This window comes from Fundulus heteroclitus, unplaced genomic scaffold, assembly GCF_011125445.2.
Source record: "Fundulus heteroclitus isolate FHET01 unplaced genomic scaffold, MU-UCD_Fhet_4.1 scaffold_667, whole genome shotgun sequence".
Taxonomy (NCBI): Eukaryota; Metazoa; Chordata; class Actinopteri; order Cyprinodontiformes; family Fundulidae; genus Fundulus; species Fundulus heteroclitus.
Genome location: NW_023397107.1, coordinates 46,714 through 65,233, shown reverse-complemented (window position 1 = coordinate 65,233; position 18,520 = coordinate 46,714). Strand labels below are relative to the sequence as shown.

The 18,520-nt window shown below is 38.7% G+C and overlaps 1 protein-coding gene across 1 annotated transcript in view; it reads right to left on the bottom strand.

Moving 5' to 3' along the window:
* Positions 1-1,377: 1,377 nt before the first annotated feature.
* Positions 1,378-18,520, bottom strand: part of LOC118561555 (regulating synaptic membrane exocytosis protein 2-like) — a 60,052-nt gene continuing 42,909 nt past the window's right edge. Inside the window, 11 exon segments of the mRNA XM_036133722.1 lie at positions 1,378-1,514; positions 1,693-1,789; positions 1,791-1,811; positions 1,813-1,845; positions 3,302-3,473; positions 3,957-4,087; positions 10,902-10,949; positions 13,584-13,696; positions 14,580-14,626; positions 15,631-15,754; positions 15,847-15,946. Of these exon segments, the coding sequence (XP_035989615.1) occupies positions 1,378-1,514; positions 1,693-1,789; positions 1,791-1,811; positions 1,813-1,845; positions 3,302-3,473; positions 3,957-4,087; positions 10,902-10,949; positions 13,584-13,696; positions 14,580-14,626; positions 15,631-15,754; positions 15,847-15,946 (1,023 nt within the window).

Sequence of the window (18,520 nt, the reverse complement as noted above, 5' to 3'; positions counted from 1 at the left end):
TTTTTCTACTAGCGAAATGTTATTTTTCCACTTTGAAAGCCTTGATAAGACTTTTCTGAAAAGCGTGGACTCCAAGGATATTCCATTTTACGTCACTTTTTTCCCCACCTGCCAGCTTTATTTTAGCTGGGGTTAGGAACCTAGCTCTCTTCTGCCCCAATGTCACTGACAACTTAAAATGTTTTGAATACAGTTTCACAAATCTCTCTCGAGGGTAACGTTCTCCACAGCATATTTCCAATTGAAGTGTCTGCACCCAGGTGCTCTTGAAAAACAAAACCAAAATCAGAGAGACAGAAATAAGATAGAACTGATTTTCCTTTGCATTTCGAACAAATAATACAGGTTTAAAAAAACAATCCAACATCAAGTAATGTGTAAAGTTGAAAATTGGAGAAGTAATACACCTAAACAGCTCTTTCTTCATCACCCCCCAACCCAGGCAGCCTTAAAACACCCACATCCTCCCTCGATAACAACCTGCATACTTCCACCGTTCAGCTACCTTAAATCAAGAGGACAGCCATGCTTTTTCAGAAATAACAAGTGCTGTGCTCAGGCTGTGCTACTGCCAGTCTCTCATCTCAGCTGGCAGAGAATTTTATTTTACAGCTGTCAGCTCCTACAGCTCTCACTAATACAAGCGCTCCGAGAACTGCTCTGGTGAGGAGCAAAAAAAAAAAAAAAGGAACCTTAGTTGTACACGGGAAAAGCAATGCGGTATAGATGACAGAGACAACGCAGTCATTTAACCAATTAGAGAACGTGTACGTGTTTAGAAAAAAAAAAAACAATGCGTGCCTTCAAAGTAAATTTGAACGACACGTCTGTGATAAAGTGTTATGTTGATTGTTTTATTATAGTAGGCATAATATCTCACTTATGGGAGTAATTCAATCTTTTTTAAGTCTCCCGACTCAGTCATTAACAGTGACATTTTGAGAGAAAAAAAAAGTAACATTCAAGAAAACACAAACTAAAGCAAAGCATGAAAAGCAAAAAAGCATAACAAGCCATTAAATGCACTTGAAATGGGGAAAAACGTCATGATGACCCAACTCTCAATTACAAACAGAAGGAAAGGAGTGTTTCAGGTGCAGCTAATAAGCCTGGCTACTAACTTTCGGTCATCAAGAAAATCCTTCTAAAACACCCAATACATTAGAAAAGGTACATTTCTGAGGATTTGGATGTGTGTTGCGGGTGGGACTGTAGGTTGTTCATGGGTGAATACAAAAGGGAAAGGAAGCACGGTGTCCTAAATCTGCTTCCCTGGAGCTGCATGGTCGGCTGCCCAGAGTACATTCTGACGCAGTGCAAGTTTACGTACGCGCTCCATGTTTAAAATCCATATAAGGCAGCAGAAAACTGAACTCTCTAGGGAATAGAAACGGAAAGTCGGAGCACAAGGATGCTGTTTAAAGAGGAAGGAAGAACATCAGGGTGCTCCACAGAGCAGCAAGGCCAGGTAGCACAGGGGTCGTTACCTGAGTTATATGAATATGAGCCTTTGTCTGTGGAAGCAGAAGCAGTAATGTTGATGTGTAACATGAATCTCTTTCCTAGTATGAACAAATTTGAAAAACAATTTTAATGAAGGGTAAAACACGCGATTTTAACAGGAACCAGAGAAACTTTATGTGGATGTTTGGTGCAAATCCTTCGATGTGAAGCCTGGTTAGGATGACTTACTCTGCAGCCGCCGTGGACTCTCTCCATGGAGCTGCCTGCGTTGTGCATTGGGGGAGGCACGTGGAAGTGGCATCGATGACACGTCGTGTGTTTGCAAACTTGTACCAGTGAGGTTCGTCAATCTAAGAGAGCCGTCTCCAACTCGATCAGAATCTACCAGAAGAAACTGCTATAGTAAGGCATCAGCAAATAAATATTATACCGTGATTCCCTGTCATTTGTGATCTCCCCATTTGCAGACACTTTGTTGGAAATTGTTACAGATCAACCAAATCTTACTCAGTTTTGGACAAAAAAACTAATGGAGTTTACGTGGTTTTATCATTGCTTCACATGGAAATAAAGGAGTGAAAAAGAAAAATTGAGACTTTCAAAGAAGACAAGGTTGAAGAAAGCAAGTAATAATTAGTGTTTTTCATTCTCAGACACTATAGGCCATTGTCTTTTTGCCCAGAGTACTTCTAAAAAGGTAGCTTGTCATGTTGAATGATGCCACCATAACATAAATAAGAAGACAGTCATTGGATTAAATTAGAAAGAAACTAAACATATACAATTGGCATTCTGGGTAAATATGAAATTCCGTAAATATTTGCTATTCAGAAATATTTCACCCTTGTGAAAGAAGCTTATTAAAGAGAAGTATTGTTGCTTGATAACACTTCAATGTTAAGGAAGATAGAAAATTATAAAGCGCTGAGCAGCACACATAGGCATATACGAAGACTTAAACACAGCAACATTGGGGTCACCATGATGTCTATGTAATTTTGTTCACATAAATTTAGACAGTGAGGTATTGTAATTTTTCAGAATTATTAATTATTGCTGACTACTCGACAGAAATGGGACCAGGTCACTGTTTGCAAGTCACTGGAAGAGCTTGATTGTTTTCACGCAAGTCAAGTCCCAAATAAATACACCCTGTCCCCATGTCAAGTCTAAGTCTTAAACTTTAAAATTTAAATCTTAAACAAGTCATTTGTAATTTAATCCAGGAGTAACAATTAACAGTTTTTGGATTTCTAATTTAGTTTTGAAGCGTTTGAAATTGAAAAGTAATAAGTAAAACTAATAATAACAACAATAATAATAATAATAATAATAATGCATTTTATATACAAGATTTGCCTGTATGTTAATCAGCCACACTAATACAAACATTACCTAAGTGACCTCAGATCATTAAAATAACTTACCATTGTTTGTGTAAATTTAAATGTTAATTTAAAGTTAGATGTTGTTACCTCTCTACTGCAGTTTACAGCCCACATGTTTTACATAATCAGATTTATTCATTTATAATTTAGATTTTTTTTTTCTCTTGTATTAGATCTGATATTGTGAGAAGTTACCATGGTTAAGAATAAAAACAACTAACTTCAACTGATTGTAGAAATGTAACTGTGACAAAAATGGAGAAGATCGTCTGTGTTTGAGACATTTTAATAAAACTGTCTACAATTTTCTTTAAAACGACAAAAAGAAAAAAAAACACATTTCTATGAGTGACCCATCTGTTTGACACGATGGAGAGTTGAATTGCCTGAAACTGGCACTTCATCGCAAAACCTGAGATTGGAACGACGTTGAGGTCCGATTTCCTTACCTCTCCCAAGAATTCACTCTCCTCCTCCCTGACCCTGGCTTGGTCCCACAATGTGATCTCCAGCATGCGCTCCCGGAACTCCCGTCGATGGACCGGCGAGTACATAAAGGTCTGATTCCATTTGGGCTCTAAGGATTTCTTTACTGTTTTTGTTCTCCTCTTGCTTTTATCACTGGAGGAACAATAATTCACACTGTTTTTATTTAGAACCTTAATAGGGAAGAGCCGCGAATACAACAATGAAATGAAACCACACAGCACAGAACACAGCACCACGGCATGCTCGTTGTGGGTAGAAGCTTGTTTTCTGCACTAACGCGTGAAAAATTCCTGTTTCTTGAATGATCCCTCTACACATAAAAGAAACTGACTGAACCAAATGCAAACCTAAACTTCACCACCAATACTCTAGCTTGAAACATGCACATATCCATGCAGCTTTTACTGATAGTAAGAGGGGAAACATAGCGCTACGCAAGCTTGTGACATCAAATAAATAGTACCAAAAATTCAGCACCAAATAATGATCTACTTTGTAACAAAATGCAATGTGTTCAGAACACCCCAAAAAAGTTTAAAATCTGGTTGCAAGCAGTTTTTTGACACAGCGTTAAAGCAATAATATTGTAATACAACAAAGTTATATTAGTCTTACCTTCTATCAGGCAGGAAGTAGATTTTGACATAAGGGTTCCTGGGCCGGCCATCTTCCCTGGGTGGCAAGTCTTTGGCACCCAGAATGGTTACAATTAGCTGATGACCCACTTTGTCGTACCAGAGTTTGACCTGTAGGGGGAGAGCCATCACAACATGCTGAGACATTGCCAGGGTCAAATAAGGGGGGGGAAAAAAGAATTGAATGAAACAAAACAAAACTAAATAAAACAGAGGAAATAATGCGGGAGCAGATGCTTTCATCACGCCAGAGCAGAAGTTAGTACAGATCAATTTATGCTTCACTGAGTGTAAATACCCATCTTGTTTAAGATCAGGGTTTGGTTTCAATTCAGGATCTTCTCCTGTACCTACACATCCAGGTTAGGGGGAAGATGTCTAAACCATGTTTTAAAAAGGGCATTTATCATTGCTGTAAATGTCTTTGCCCTACCATCAGAGATGCATTTTAAAACTGAGCGCTGCTTTAATTGCCAAGCTCATTACTTAATAAACTGAATGTGCTTTTTTATGGCATGTGGAGTAATGTCAATTAGCCAAATGTATTGGTAAAGCTGCATTTTTTGGGGGTCTAAACAAGAATGTGTAAGCCTGTACAAGACAACTTTTCCTGCAGGAATGAATGAAGTTTATTGAATATAAATTAGAGATGCAAAACAGATTTTATAAAATCTAAATAGTTCTTGTTAAAATGACTTCATTTGAGAAAGTAAGTGTAAGTGTGTTATTATGAGCACATATCATCCATATTATGACATGGAGTTGGTTGCAGAAGCACTTCAAAAGTGGCCTTGTTGTGTTGATGGAGTCGACTAACACAGACAACGTGTCGAGCTGAGTGACAACTTCCACTTAGAAAAGTATCACTGAAGCCTCTATAATTTTAAACAATTTTTTGTTGCAGCACTTTGGCCACCTTAAAAAAAACAGCAATTGAAAAGATACAAACGATTAGTAAGCACTGCAAGAATATTTCAACTGGCTGGACATTTGCCGGCAATGTTAAAATAGCTGACATCTGTTTTGGAAGTTCCCGTCAGTACTAAACTTAAAGACAATGTCACAGATTTTAATGCTGTAACCAAAGTCACATCCCTTGGTTACGCATACATTCGTTACCTAATAAAGCTGATTCTGATTATGTATGACTACAAAATGCATTTGATAAACTGTTTACTTAGACTTTCTATGGACGATTCTACACAGAGCAGAGATCCATTAGACACATTGTGTGATTTGAGAAGTCTTCACTCTGTTTGTGAAAACAATCCTAACACAAAATACTTATAGCCAATGCTATACTAACCAAAGTAAACGGAAGTAAAATGCTAAAGGCGACATGGTCTGAAATTTGCATTCAAAATATTTTTTTTACAACTGACTAAGATGTCTCAGAGTGGTATTAGATTCCCCATCAGTGATTCATAGGAAGAAATTGATCATGCCGATCGAGTTTAAAGTGAAGTATGGACTCCAGTAAAAGACACTTATAAGATGGAAGAGTTCACATGAAGCCTTAGGCTAGCGGATGAAATGACAAGGCTTCAAAACATTTGTCCATACTTCATTCAAAATATGATTATGGAAAAGGGGTGTCCACTGCTTACAAATACCAGCTTTCATGCAGCGATGCAAGAGAAGCACTCAAAGACATGTCAGTAGATTTCACAAAAAAACAAGGTTAACACAAAGTGCCAAGATTATCTTCATTTTAAAAAACGGAAAAGGAAAAGATAGAAAAAAAAAAATATATATCCAACAGAAAAACTCCAGAAAATGACTCTAAAATGTTTGAAGACTTTTTTAAATATTATGAATCAATTTATGTGAAATGAAAGTTGCTCTACACTAATCAAATTCAGTTTGGTTGTAGAATTGCATCAATCAGATGGGAGTATGTTGGAGTAGCTTTGTTACGGTCAATCTGATATGTACTTTCTAAAACATTTAATTCCTCTTTTTGTGGATAAAATTGCTTTTTTGAACAATTATTCCCTCTGATATTGAATCCTGCCAGCTAGAAAGATTTTTATTGATACCTTTTTACATTTTGACATTTGTCATGATGTGTAACCATCAACAATATGGTTTACAACACAGAAAATCTGATAAACATCTCGAAAGCCAACATAATGCTTCAACTACAGCCCAAAATCCCAGATGAGTTGAAAAGGAGGTGCCATAAATGCAAAGGAGGACCAAAGAGCAGGGGAAATAGAAAGGAAGGAATTTCAAATCATCTCTTCCACTGATTATGATGCAAGTGTAAGATTGTTGGGAAACAAGTTGGATGAACTCCAAGCCCTAACAATTATCCAGCCAGAGTATTGAGCTGCAGTATTATGTCTTTCACTGAGGCATGGCTGCAGGATCATATGACTCCGGTTTGTCTCTGCCGGGCTTTCTGACAAGTTCCAGAATCTTTGCACAAGATTGCACCCTCTGGCGACAAGCTGAAATGACACCAGTGTTGTGCACGTGCATGAGAGAAGAGGAAAAGCATCTGCTGCTGCGTCTACAGGGGTCTTTTGTTCAGAGGTGTTTTGTCTTCAGAGGTAAGAAAGCTATAAATATTGAAGTTATACCATGTTCTCTCGCCAATGCATCAATTACAGTAGAGGCTCAACATAGCAGCAGGGTGAACAAGAGCCCACAGGGCGTCACACCTACGTGCACGCCCAGAGATTTTGGCTTAAATCACTCTCTCATGAATTGACTAATAGAGCCTATAGAGGCAGCTGCGGTAAATAGAGTATAACTCATTTTACACGTCGGGCAATTCTAAGGGCTTGTATGGGAAAGAAAATGTACGATATTTAACTTCAAAACTTGCACAATGAACCTTTAAAGAGGAGCGGCTATAGCAAAGGAGGTGGGTTAGCTGTGTCTTTGAAGAACAGATGGTGTGATCCAGGACATGTTACTGTAAAGTCCATAAATTAAACTGTTATCAGCAAGTTTGTATCCATATTATTTACCTAGAGAGTTCTCCCATGTTATTTTGGCAACAGTCTACGTTCCATCATCTGACACTGCATATGATATTATCAGCTCAGTTGTTGCTAAGCCACAGACACAACACCCCAACCCGTTTGTGGTGACTCCTGGGGATTTTAATGACACCTCACTCTGATGCCGCCAACATTTCAACTGTTTTTCAGCTGCTCTACTAGAAAAACAAAATATTGGATTGATTTTATGTTAATTTCAAGGATTCCTACTTCTCTAAAGCCATACCTCCTCTTGGTAGATAAGATTACAATGTTATTTTCCTCTGTTCAGAATATAAACCCCTTGTTCAGTGCCACCTTGTGATAAGGAGAACTACGAGAAGGTGGTCTCAGGAAGCTGGAGAAGCCCTACTGAGTTATTTTGAGGTTACCCATTAGGATGCACTGTCCCAGCCACATGGAGAAGATTTAATTACCATGACTGAGTGTGTGACCGACTATATAAATTTCTGTGTGGATAACACCTTCCCCACCAGAATGGTGAGATGCTTCCCCAAAAACCAAGCATTATCACCAGTAACTTGAAGCAACTGCTAACGAAGAAAAAAAGAACCTGTAGGGATGGAAACAGGGAATTGCTGAGGATTTTAAAGAGGCTACTTAGAGTCAGGATAAGAGAGGTGTATAGGGAAAAGTTGAAGACCAAGCACCAGCAAACAATACAGCAGATGTGTGGGAAGTGATGAAGAAGATATCAGGCTTTAAGCAGAAGGAGGATTGTACAGACAGAAGCCAAAGAGCCGATCACATTCTTAAACGGGTGCAGTTGAGGAACACACTCAGCATCAAATGTTTTATCTTCTACCTCGGCCATGGACCCTTCTGCTTTGAACTTTTGTCCTCAACTGAATTCAAAGATGCTGATTCTCCACTTCCCTCCCCCTTCCATCTGTATGTATCCAGATATCAGATGAAGAGGTAGCTGGATAGACTGAAGTGGACTAAAGCTGCAGGTCCAGATGGTGTCAGCCCCAAAGTCCTGAAGGCCTGTGCAGAGCAGCTCTGTGGCATTTTGCAGCACCTCTTCAATAGCCCTACCCAGGAGATGATTCCAGTGTTTTGGAAGACTTCATGCCTTTTTCCGGTGCCAAAGAAACTCACCCCTCAAAGACCTCAATGACTGTAGAGACCTACTGACATCCCACATCATTAGGGTCCCTGGAGAGACTATTACTGTCCTACTTGAGTAAGCAAACAAGCAACTTTTTGGACCATCGGCAGTTTGCTTACTACCATGGAGTTGGAGTTAAAGATGCCTTCAAACACCTGCTTCAACAAACCCAGAGTCACCTGGACAATGGAGGGTCATGTTCTTCGGTTTCTCCAGTGCATTTAGCACAATTCAGCCTGATTTGTCTTGTCAGAAACTACAGGAGACTCTGGTGGTGGCCTAGATCAGACACTACCTGGCAGACTACAGTGTGTGAGACTGAAGGGTTGTGTGTCTAACCGGGTAGTCAGCAGCACAGAAGTACCACAAGGAGCTGTATTCTCACCATTCCTTTTCACTCTGTACACCTCAGACTTTCAACACAAGACAGACTCATGTCACCTTCAGAAATACTTAGATGGTTGTTGCTACCATCAGTCATTCACCCATTCAGACACACATTCAAACACCGACGGTGGTAAGCTACACTGTAGTCACTGCTGCCCAAGGGCAGAGTGACAGAAATGGAGCTGCCATGCAATCGGTGCCACCAGGTCCTCTGACCACCAGCAGCGTGAGTCTGTTGTTGAGAGCGGCATTCTGCCATCATCTCTTGGGGTAGCAGCATCAGAGCCAGTGACTTTAAAAAAGCTCAACACGCTAATAGAAAAGCCTGGTTCTGTTCTGGTGATTCCTATAGAACCCCTGACAATGACAATGCAAAGAAGCATTCTTCCTGAAATGAATAATATTACGGACAATCCTGAGAATCCTCTTTGTCAGTCATAAAAGATCTTTCCTACCCATAACCATCAGCATTTATAACAATCCTTTTAAGATACGTGTATAATATGAGTTACTATCACATGGGATTGATAAAGTATTTTTGAATTTGATTAAATTTTAAGTCCAGTACACTAAGTAATCAACTAAACTATATCAGCCAAATACTAGAGAGGCACAAAGAAGTCGGCTATTCAAAGGAATCAGCTAATTTTCACCAGCCCTGACATGTGACCGGCAGGCCAGAAAACAATAAAGCAGATATTCTTCCAGTATTTAAATGTACCATAAATAAGTGCTATCGAACTTAGCTAATAACAGCACTCTTCAGTGTGGCTGTTTGGACTTTAGGGTGAGGTTTCAAAGTAATCTATTTAATGGATCAGTGAAGTGAATAAAATGAGGTAAGAGGAAATAGAAATGTTTTTAGACCTCTATTAAAAATAATCAAGAGAGAGGTAAACTTCAGTGTGTGCTGTCATTTTACTCTTTTGCTATTTTGCACTATTGGAAAGAAAAGCAGTGGTTTGCCAAAAGTTGTATGATTGGGGACAGAACTGGTGGTTGATTGACCTGGAGCTGTTTTCAAGTGATAATGCTCAATTAGACACACTTTGCATCTTTCTTGGAGGGCTATAAAAGACATCAACATAAAGTGTATCCTGTAAGTTAAAATAACTAAAAAGCTATCTATGCAATTTTGTGCCAAATTTGTAAGCGCCCACTTACAGTTTTTTTTTTTTTTTTTGTCACATTAAATGTTCCACATCATCAATAATATTTAAACTTCACACAAATAAGAAGAATGCATTTTTTTAACAATGATGTGATTTATTAAAAAAACATGAAGGTTTTGAATTGGCTTAATCAGTCTAGATTTAACTCCTATTGCAGTGCTGTAGCGTGACTTTTAACAGGCCGTTTAGCAGAGAGGATTCCTCCACGGGAAGCAAAACACTCATACTGCAGACACTTGATGGCAGTTGTTGTCAAGCGTGGCCCGATAGTTATTAACTTTAGAGGCAATACTTCTTCAGGTTGGTTTGAATATCTTTTTTCCCCTTAATAGATTACATAAATATATATATTGAAAAATCATTTTAGTGTTTTTTTTTTTTATAGGTCGGTTACTTAAATTTCTTCAGTGACCTTAAACATTTCAATGTGAGCAAAATGCAATAACAAAATAATTATTTAAATAAGGATATATTGTTTCACTGCACTATAAATCAATGATCCACACATCACAAAGATATTTTAAAATGAGATCCCAAATGGAAAAGTCAAAGAATTCTCCTTTTTTGTAAAGGAGGGACACATGAAGATCGGATAAGATGCTAGTTGGTAGGTACTATTTGTCTATTCAACTGTTATCTGAGAAGGAAAAATTTAACTTCACTCAGGACAGTGAAGTTGGCGTTATAAAGCCACATTGGTATCAGCAATGATCTGCTAAATAACACATGTTGATTCACATATGGAGCTATTTTATATATAGGTGTAAGATTAGGTTATTGTTTAATGGATTTATGACACTCTGAACATTACACAAGTCCATCGTCCTGATTTAAAAAAGAAAATTAAAAAATAAATACAACTTTTAGAAACCACCTCCTTGATTTCCAAAGATAACACTTTAATTATCAGGCTTTGGACTGATCACCGAAAACAGTTTTTAAAAAGGCAATGAGGGGGAACCTTTGAAAATCTGTTGAATTTAGTTTAACATGCATTAAAATACAAGGGAATCATGACGTGAATGGGTTAAAATGAGAAATAACTAAGAAGAATCAATTATAACCATGACAGCAACACATCAAACTGAAGAAAAATCACACAATGCACTCCTTTGAGAGGGAAATTTGATGCTAAGATTTCCCCAAGAATGCATTTTCTTCAAAAAGATAGGGAAAAAGCCAGTCCACAGAAAGTGAGCAAAAACCAAAGAGATGGTGTGTGCCCTTCATACAGGGCCCGTTACCTGGACCCTAGGGGCAAAAGGCGTTGTTCTTCTACTAAGGCTTTGGCTCTGGATAAGCAAAATTCAACAGGAAAAGAAAACAAAGAAAAGAAAGAAAAAGAATATGCAATAAAACCAAAAACTCACATTTTACTCAGAAACAACAACCAGTTTATGGTACACATTAGACACCTGTGGCCATGGGTTTATTCTTACTCATACAGTAACTAAGATGGAGAAATGAACAACATTACTTTTCCAAGAGTTTACCTGCTTTCTTCTTCATGACCTCCATTTTTTTTAGTTTTTCTCTTGCTTAAAGTTTCATCTCTCTGCCTCATAGTTTGTACTAAATTGTTAAATATCCATTGAAGACTACAATGAGGTAGCCCTAAAATCAGCTAAAATTATAAATCAAGCATTAAATGTAGTCCAAGAAGATTTCATCAATTGCTTGAGAGGTTGGCTTTTTTTAAGCTAAGCTCTCTCACATAGGCAATAATTACATTATATAGTTTATTGTGAGCCTCATTAATTATAAAAGTAATTTACAAAAACATTTTAAAACTTCTGGCTGGAGACATTTTGGCCCAAATCACCTCTTCCTCCTAAATAGCCAAACTTTGAGCAAGACATGTATCAGAGGTGTTACTCTATTTTTAAATCAGCTTCCCCTGTGGACTCTCAATTCCAGAGCTGATTTGTTCATAGCTTTAATGCAACCTTTTACCTATTTTACCCCAGGAGGGTTCTTGTACTAGATAATGGACAACACGCTTCGTAACCTGATCTAGAGTCCTATACTGGACTGGCATAAGGCCAGCTGAGCAGACTAAATGGTGAAAGTACAGCACAGGAGAACCAACAATCATGTGAACTCAGACTTCAGTCGTAGTTTATGTGGCATAATCGCAAAGGTATCCACACCCCTTGATTCTGTCCAAGTAGCTCATGTTTCAAACACAAACTTCAATGTAGTTTATTGGGATTTTATGTGAAACCAACTAAATGTAGTTATTTGTAAAGCAGAAAAAAAAAAACAATGAGAGATTTTCAGGTTTTTACGTGTCTAAATCTAAGAAGTGTGGCGTGCGTACATTCAATTTGATACCCCTAAATAAAATTCAGGGCCTTCAAAGGTCACCCAAGTAGTAAGAGTCTATAACTGTGTAATTTGCTCTATGTATAAAAACAGCTGATCTGTGAAGTCCTCAGTGGATTGTTAGCGACGATTAGTGAACAAATAACATAATGCAGACCAACACAGCAAAATGGTTAGAGATCAGGTTGTGGGGTTTAGATCTGGGTTAGCTTATGGGGAAAAAAGGCCACACTTTGAGCAGCTCACAGAATCCTGTTCGCCAAATATCCAATGTGGGAGGCACAAGCCATGGGTAAACATGTGGAGGAAGGTGGCCAACTGAACGTCTTTGCCATCATGCAAAACAATATTTGTGGCAGAAAACTAAAAAATTCAAATGACCGTGAACAAATCATCCACAGATTAAACAACGGTGGTGGAAGCATAATGCTGTGGGGATGCTTTTCATCAGCTGGGTGAGGGAAGATGGATGGAGCTATTAACAGAGCAATCCTTGAAGCTACAGAAGATTTAAAAACCATACCCTGAATGTATGGTTTTTAGATTGGTTGTTCTCAATCTTTTCTAACTAGCACCAGCCCAGTGAACGTAACGTGCTGTTTCAAAACACTAATAGGACAAGACTTTGCCTTTTTATGGGCTGTTTTGTTGTGTCATAATATCAGAAGTTTATCTGAATAAAAAGAGCTTGCTTGTTTAAAGGATTTGGTTTAATTATGCACTGCGTTTGCATTAAATTAGATTATCCAACCTCCAGGTTGGAAATATAAACAGGAATCCCCTCCAATGTATATTTTTAAAGCACAGGCTTCAAAATCCAAGATGGCTACCATACCTAAAACATAGTAAAAGCTATGGTTTAGTTAAAGCTATCAGTTTAGTTACACTTGTCTTATTTAAAATATTCTGATCTGCACCTATTTGATGAATGGTTTAAATTGTACCAAAGCTTAATGTGCTTTAACGGTTATAATTGTTGCCATTTTATGGGTTTTAGCCAAAGTTTTGCTCACATATGTTCACATATTCACTTTACAAACAGTTCAAGTCCAAATTTTTCTGAGTACCACAGAGCGCAGCCAAAGAACCACTAGCTTGTACCGCAGTTTGAGAACAATGGGTTCCCATCTTAGCTGTTCTGTGTTGAAATTAACTACATTCTAGACATACATCAATTGGAGAGTCTATGGCATGACCTAAAAATTGATTTTCATAGATGAATTTGCAAACTTTTCAGTTTGCAAACAGAGGTCTGTTTCTGACAGTATGCAAAGCTGTCAGAAACAGACCTCAAAAGACTTGCGTCTGTAATGACATTGAAAAGTGGTTCAGCAAAATATCGATTAAGGGGTACTGAATAAATATGAATTACTCTGTGTTGGTCTTTGACATAAAATCCCAATAGAATCCCATTACATAGAAGTTTGTGGTTGTAAAATTAAAAATTGTGGACGTTTTTAAGGGAAGTGAATACTTTTGTTAGCCACTGTACATTTTAATGTGGAATACCACATTTGCAAAAACTTTTAACTGTAATCAACGTTTTCTAAGAATTTAGGCTTTCTGCTTTGGTGTGTATGAAAAGCAGATTTCATACTTACTGAGAGCTGTCCTGACAGGTACTGGGGGGCATCCCGCAGCATACTGGGACTCATAGGGGATGTGACAGAGATTGAGGGGCGATCCATCTTTTGAGACTCAAAAGAGCTTGAACCTGGCAGACCACAGAACATATATGTTGTACTTTCATTGACGGTCATCTATAAAACTAGAAAAAGAGTAAATACAGACACAGAAGCAAATATAGTTGGACAAAAAGCCCTTTGCCATGTAGACCAAAAAGCTAAAAGCGAAACAAAGTGGCAGAAGCATCTGTGGGACAGCTTTAGGCATGTTTCCAGTATGGATTCCTGAAGGCTTTTTTTTCTCTGGGAGTTAACAACCCAGAACCTTTAATCCACCTTGGCTGTCTTTTGTTTGGGGACACAGATCTCATCCAAACAGCAGAGTACAGAAAGCAATAAAAGAAAACACTGAAATCAGACTAATCAGCATTAACATTAGATTGTTTTATAGTTACACTTCACAAGCTATGGACTGCTATTAAAAACTATGTAGGTGGGTAGAATGGATGGTAAATGAACACTGACCTTCTAACAAAATCTAAACCCTACAACTGATGCACCATATCTAATTTATTCAAAATTACAGTCAGTGAATGATCCTGAGCAGTTATGATTTCATGTGTAAATATTTTAACGTCTTTGGTTAAGATCTCTGAAGAAAATACTTAGATGTGAGCGTTTCTCTCTTTCTCTCTTTGCATCTCTGGGAGTCTCTTTAATGAAATATCTCCACTAAGGTTGGCAGATTTTGTCATTATATTTGAACGCAAACTCTGCAAAACACTGTGATATTTATCACCGGAAGTCTGGGTTCAAAATGTTTGCATATGAAAAAAAATAAAAAATATTACCTTTATGTAATTTAAACTTGACCAAAACTATGGCAGGAAATGACTGAAATAAATACTCTGAATAGTCAACCTGGTTCTTAGTAGCACAATAATACTTACTATAAATGATGACAATACTTACTTGATTCCAGTTGTGCATGTGTGCTGTCGGGTATTCTTGGAATATCTCTGAGAAAAGGAATCAATAAAGAATTAAAAGAACAGTCTGATATGGAAAAGAACTGAGTGGATCAATTTAAGCTAATGCTGAATACACTATGGCATATTAGTCTTCATTCTGCCAACAGCCTCCTCAGCAGATAGCAGATAACAGGAACTGACAAAGCAAAGTGCCAGAGTTTTCTCTTGCCATATTTTCTGTTCAAAAACACCTGGATGAGAATATTGACCAGATGAATTGCCTTCATGTGACCAGTAACTTTTGGTAAATGAGAGTGTTTGCGTTGACTGGGTGTGCGTGAGCAAGTTTCTTGCTCGGTGTGCACAGTCATAAGAGGGGCGAGAACGATAAAATGCCTGCAACACACAGCAACCAAGAGGGGCAAAGGACAGGTGGACTCGGCAACGGATGGCCGCAGCAGCCCCAGGCAGAAAGAGACAAGGCGTCACCCCGGGGCAGCAATACTCTCCGACCAGGGGTTGGTAATCAGTGAGGCACACGAGCAGCAGCCCCCTGGCCAAATAGGCACTGGATGATGAGACATCGGACACTGAGACATCCCCTCCCGACCCAGGTACGTCGCTGTCTCCTTCTGTGCATGCCAAGGCCAGGACCTGGTCTGAAGACCTGCACCAATAACAGCAAGACCGCCCAGCACCAGATAAGGGAGACCCCCCCCAGAGGCCCCCACATGTCGGCCAAGCTGCAGCCTGAACTCAGAGGGACCGAGGTGGGGAAAGCACATTACCATCTGCTCTACCCACCATGCAACGCAAGATTAGGATACCCTGCTGCTTGAGGGAAGTGTCAGCGTTTTTGCTGTTTCAGTATGTGCTTGGAAAGATTGTGTTCAGATAGCTAATATAGATAAAGTTCTTTTAAGTAAAACCATCCTTAAAACATTTTTTCACATCTGTATGTATCACTGTCAGGATTTATCGCTGTGTCGGGGGAGTCACAGTTTGCTCAGGATGGATGCCGGTGAGCTTGAGGTCCGATTTTGAATGCTCACCCTATAGGCCGAGAGACCACCAGCTCCACCTGAGGCTCAGGCTTGGACTCTAATATGATATTGTAAACTTCTTTGAATGTGGCTCCTTGTAAAATCCGTCCATTCCATTCCAGAACCTGGTCACCTGCAAAAACACCATATGAGATCATTCCCTTGTGTATAGACATGGTACTGCATATTACCAACAGATGGCAAAGTTATACTTTGTGTGATTACCTGGTCTGAGGTGTCCAACTGTGTCTGCTAGACTTCCTTTCCTCACTTTAGTGATAAAAGCGCAAAGTCTGCCAGATTCTGTCATCTTGCCTCCAACTACCTGTAGAAATTTAACTCTGGGTTAGCACAAAATCCATTTGTGAAGAGTATTACTTCTTTTACGTTAGTACCGTGAGTTGAACTATGTTATATTACTTTCCTTGGTAAATATTATTTTATTTTGACTATACAAACTTCTTATTCTTAACCAACTCAATATGCAGGATCAAATAACCAAACAATGTCTCGGACAGTGTTGTGGCTAACTTTCTCTTCCAGACATCTGGGAGGGAAGAGTCACCAAACAATCTGGAGTCTACTGAAGTGTGAATGATGTCTTTCTGTAGCTCAGTGACTCTATCCACTAAGCAAACCGGGGGCAGCAAAGTTCCACTAGGAACTGCAGTCTCTTTTTGGGACTCATTTTGTGAAGAAAATGGTAAAATTACATGTGTTCATGGGTGACTGTGGAAACACTACAGGAAAAACTAAAACAGGTTCAGACGTTTGTACCAAATGCCCTCTGGATGCCCCTCGTTTCAATCTTCTCAGCAAATTTGAAAGTTTTTCCCTGGGCTGCTGTTGTAAATTTCTAAATGCAAAGAACAAATCTTCTCCAGATTCAGGTTTTTCCGATAGCACTCTCGATCACTTCCACATATTCATCGGAATCAGTTCCTGGTTCTTTGTGGTGTACTGCCTGAACTATTTCTAGCTCAGTCCCCTTTAGGCTCTCCGCTCTTCTTTTGCGTTGCTCTTTGCCAGAACAGTAACATCCATCAATCATCAGATGTGCCTGCTCAAAAAAAAAAAAAAATCAAGAGTTTCTTCTCCAGAAGGATTTCCTGCAAACGATGCAACGAAATGCAGTATTCTAATTAGCAGGTCTCATAGGTTTTTCTAACAGGTCTCCAACAGTTTGAAGCAGTACCTTTCAAACAAACTATACCAACAATAACCCAGAGCCCTCTCTTGGACAGCTTATTACATAAAGACAGGACAACTCAAACCAAACATAAACATTAAAAACGCCTGCTTGATACTCTGCCTGCCCGCAAAAAGACAATAAACAGTTTTCACAAGCATAATAAATTTCATCTGGGCTACAGAGGTAAACCTGGGCTGTGCTTTGATAACTGCAGGCATGTAGGATCGCCCTTGGAGCTGGCATAGAGTAAAACCTTTTTTTCAGTGTCTGCTCGACGTCACAGCTTTAGGTGTAGCCTATAAGGTACGAAACTAAGCTAAAAGCCTCACATTGAGAAAGTCATTGGTAAATGTGGACCTATAATGTCTAAAAACTGTCCGTGGCTCTACTCCAGTCCTCAGGGATGCACTTTGCTCCAGCTCTGTGGTTCTGTAACAGCCATGGGCCAGGGCTGCAGTGTACAGTGGTGAAACGCTGTACGCCGCTGCACTCAGCTTACGCTGGCGTCGTACAAATAGAAATCCCTTTTAATGGCAGATGAATGCCAACATACAAAGAAGCTTAGAGAAGTCCGCTAAATAAAATGCCTTTATGTAAGAGGCAGGAGCGCGACTGGAAAGCTCGCAGAGGAGATGATAGAAAGATGGTCAGTGAGGGCGAGGCTGGCAGCCTGACGGATGGCTGGCTGGATTGTCGAGCTGGTTGGCTGCAGCTGCTGAGCGGACAGAAATGCACAGAAGCACTGAGCAGACACAAACATGCCATTTCAGGAGGTTCATTCAATCAGTAATGATTTTTCCCCATCTTGCTGCTCTAGGTTATCTCTCCACATGGCAGGCTTTATGCAACAGTGCTAAGTGACTGTAACATCTACAATGGCTAAAAAAAACAAGCAACAAAAAGCTTCCTCAATGCAGTTGTTAAATTTGAATAAAACAGAAAATGGAAAACTCAGAATATATAGTAAATTATATTTGAAAAAAGCACTTAAAATGTATGTAAGCAAGTAATATTAGAGTAGATTGGATTTAAAAAATACAATTCACAAACTAACTGCAAAATTATATTTGTGTTGCCAAATTTTGACAATTGAGAAGATAGTTATGTTTTGCTCTGACGTTCCCCATTTGAACAATATGAAGAACATAATCAAGCCTGAGTATTAATAACCAACTGTGCAACAATGTAAACATTAAACAACATTTGAGGCTAAATTCAGCCAAGCACAAAACTAAACAAGAGAATTATTAACTTCAGACTCAAAACAAATCTTATGTAAAATGCAAGTAAAATATGTTGCTTTTATTAAAGCGGAGCTAAAAAAAAAATGTAAAAACTTTTCTCAAAAACAGCAATTGTCATTAATATAACTAGTCTAAACAAAATTGTTACATTTTACATGCTTCTGAAAATCAAAACAAACTTTTCAACAACAATAACCCTATTTCCTGATCACAATGATTCCAGATTGGAAGAGAATATATTTCAGGAATATGTGGAGCGCATCCAATCTATTAGCAGCCTTCAGTGACCCAACTTAACACAACCAATAATGTGTTGGTTGATGTAAAACAGATAAGTAAAGCAACACAAAAGACACTTCCAAGTGACTCTCTGCACAGTACAAATGTCACAAAACACACAAGCATCTGCATAAACAATACTTTTATTAGCTACCTGGTGCTCTCAAAGTGCTATGACTCTACA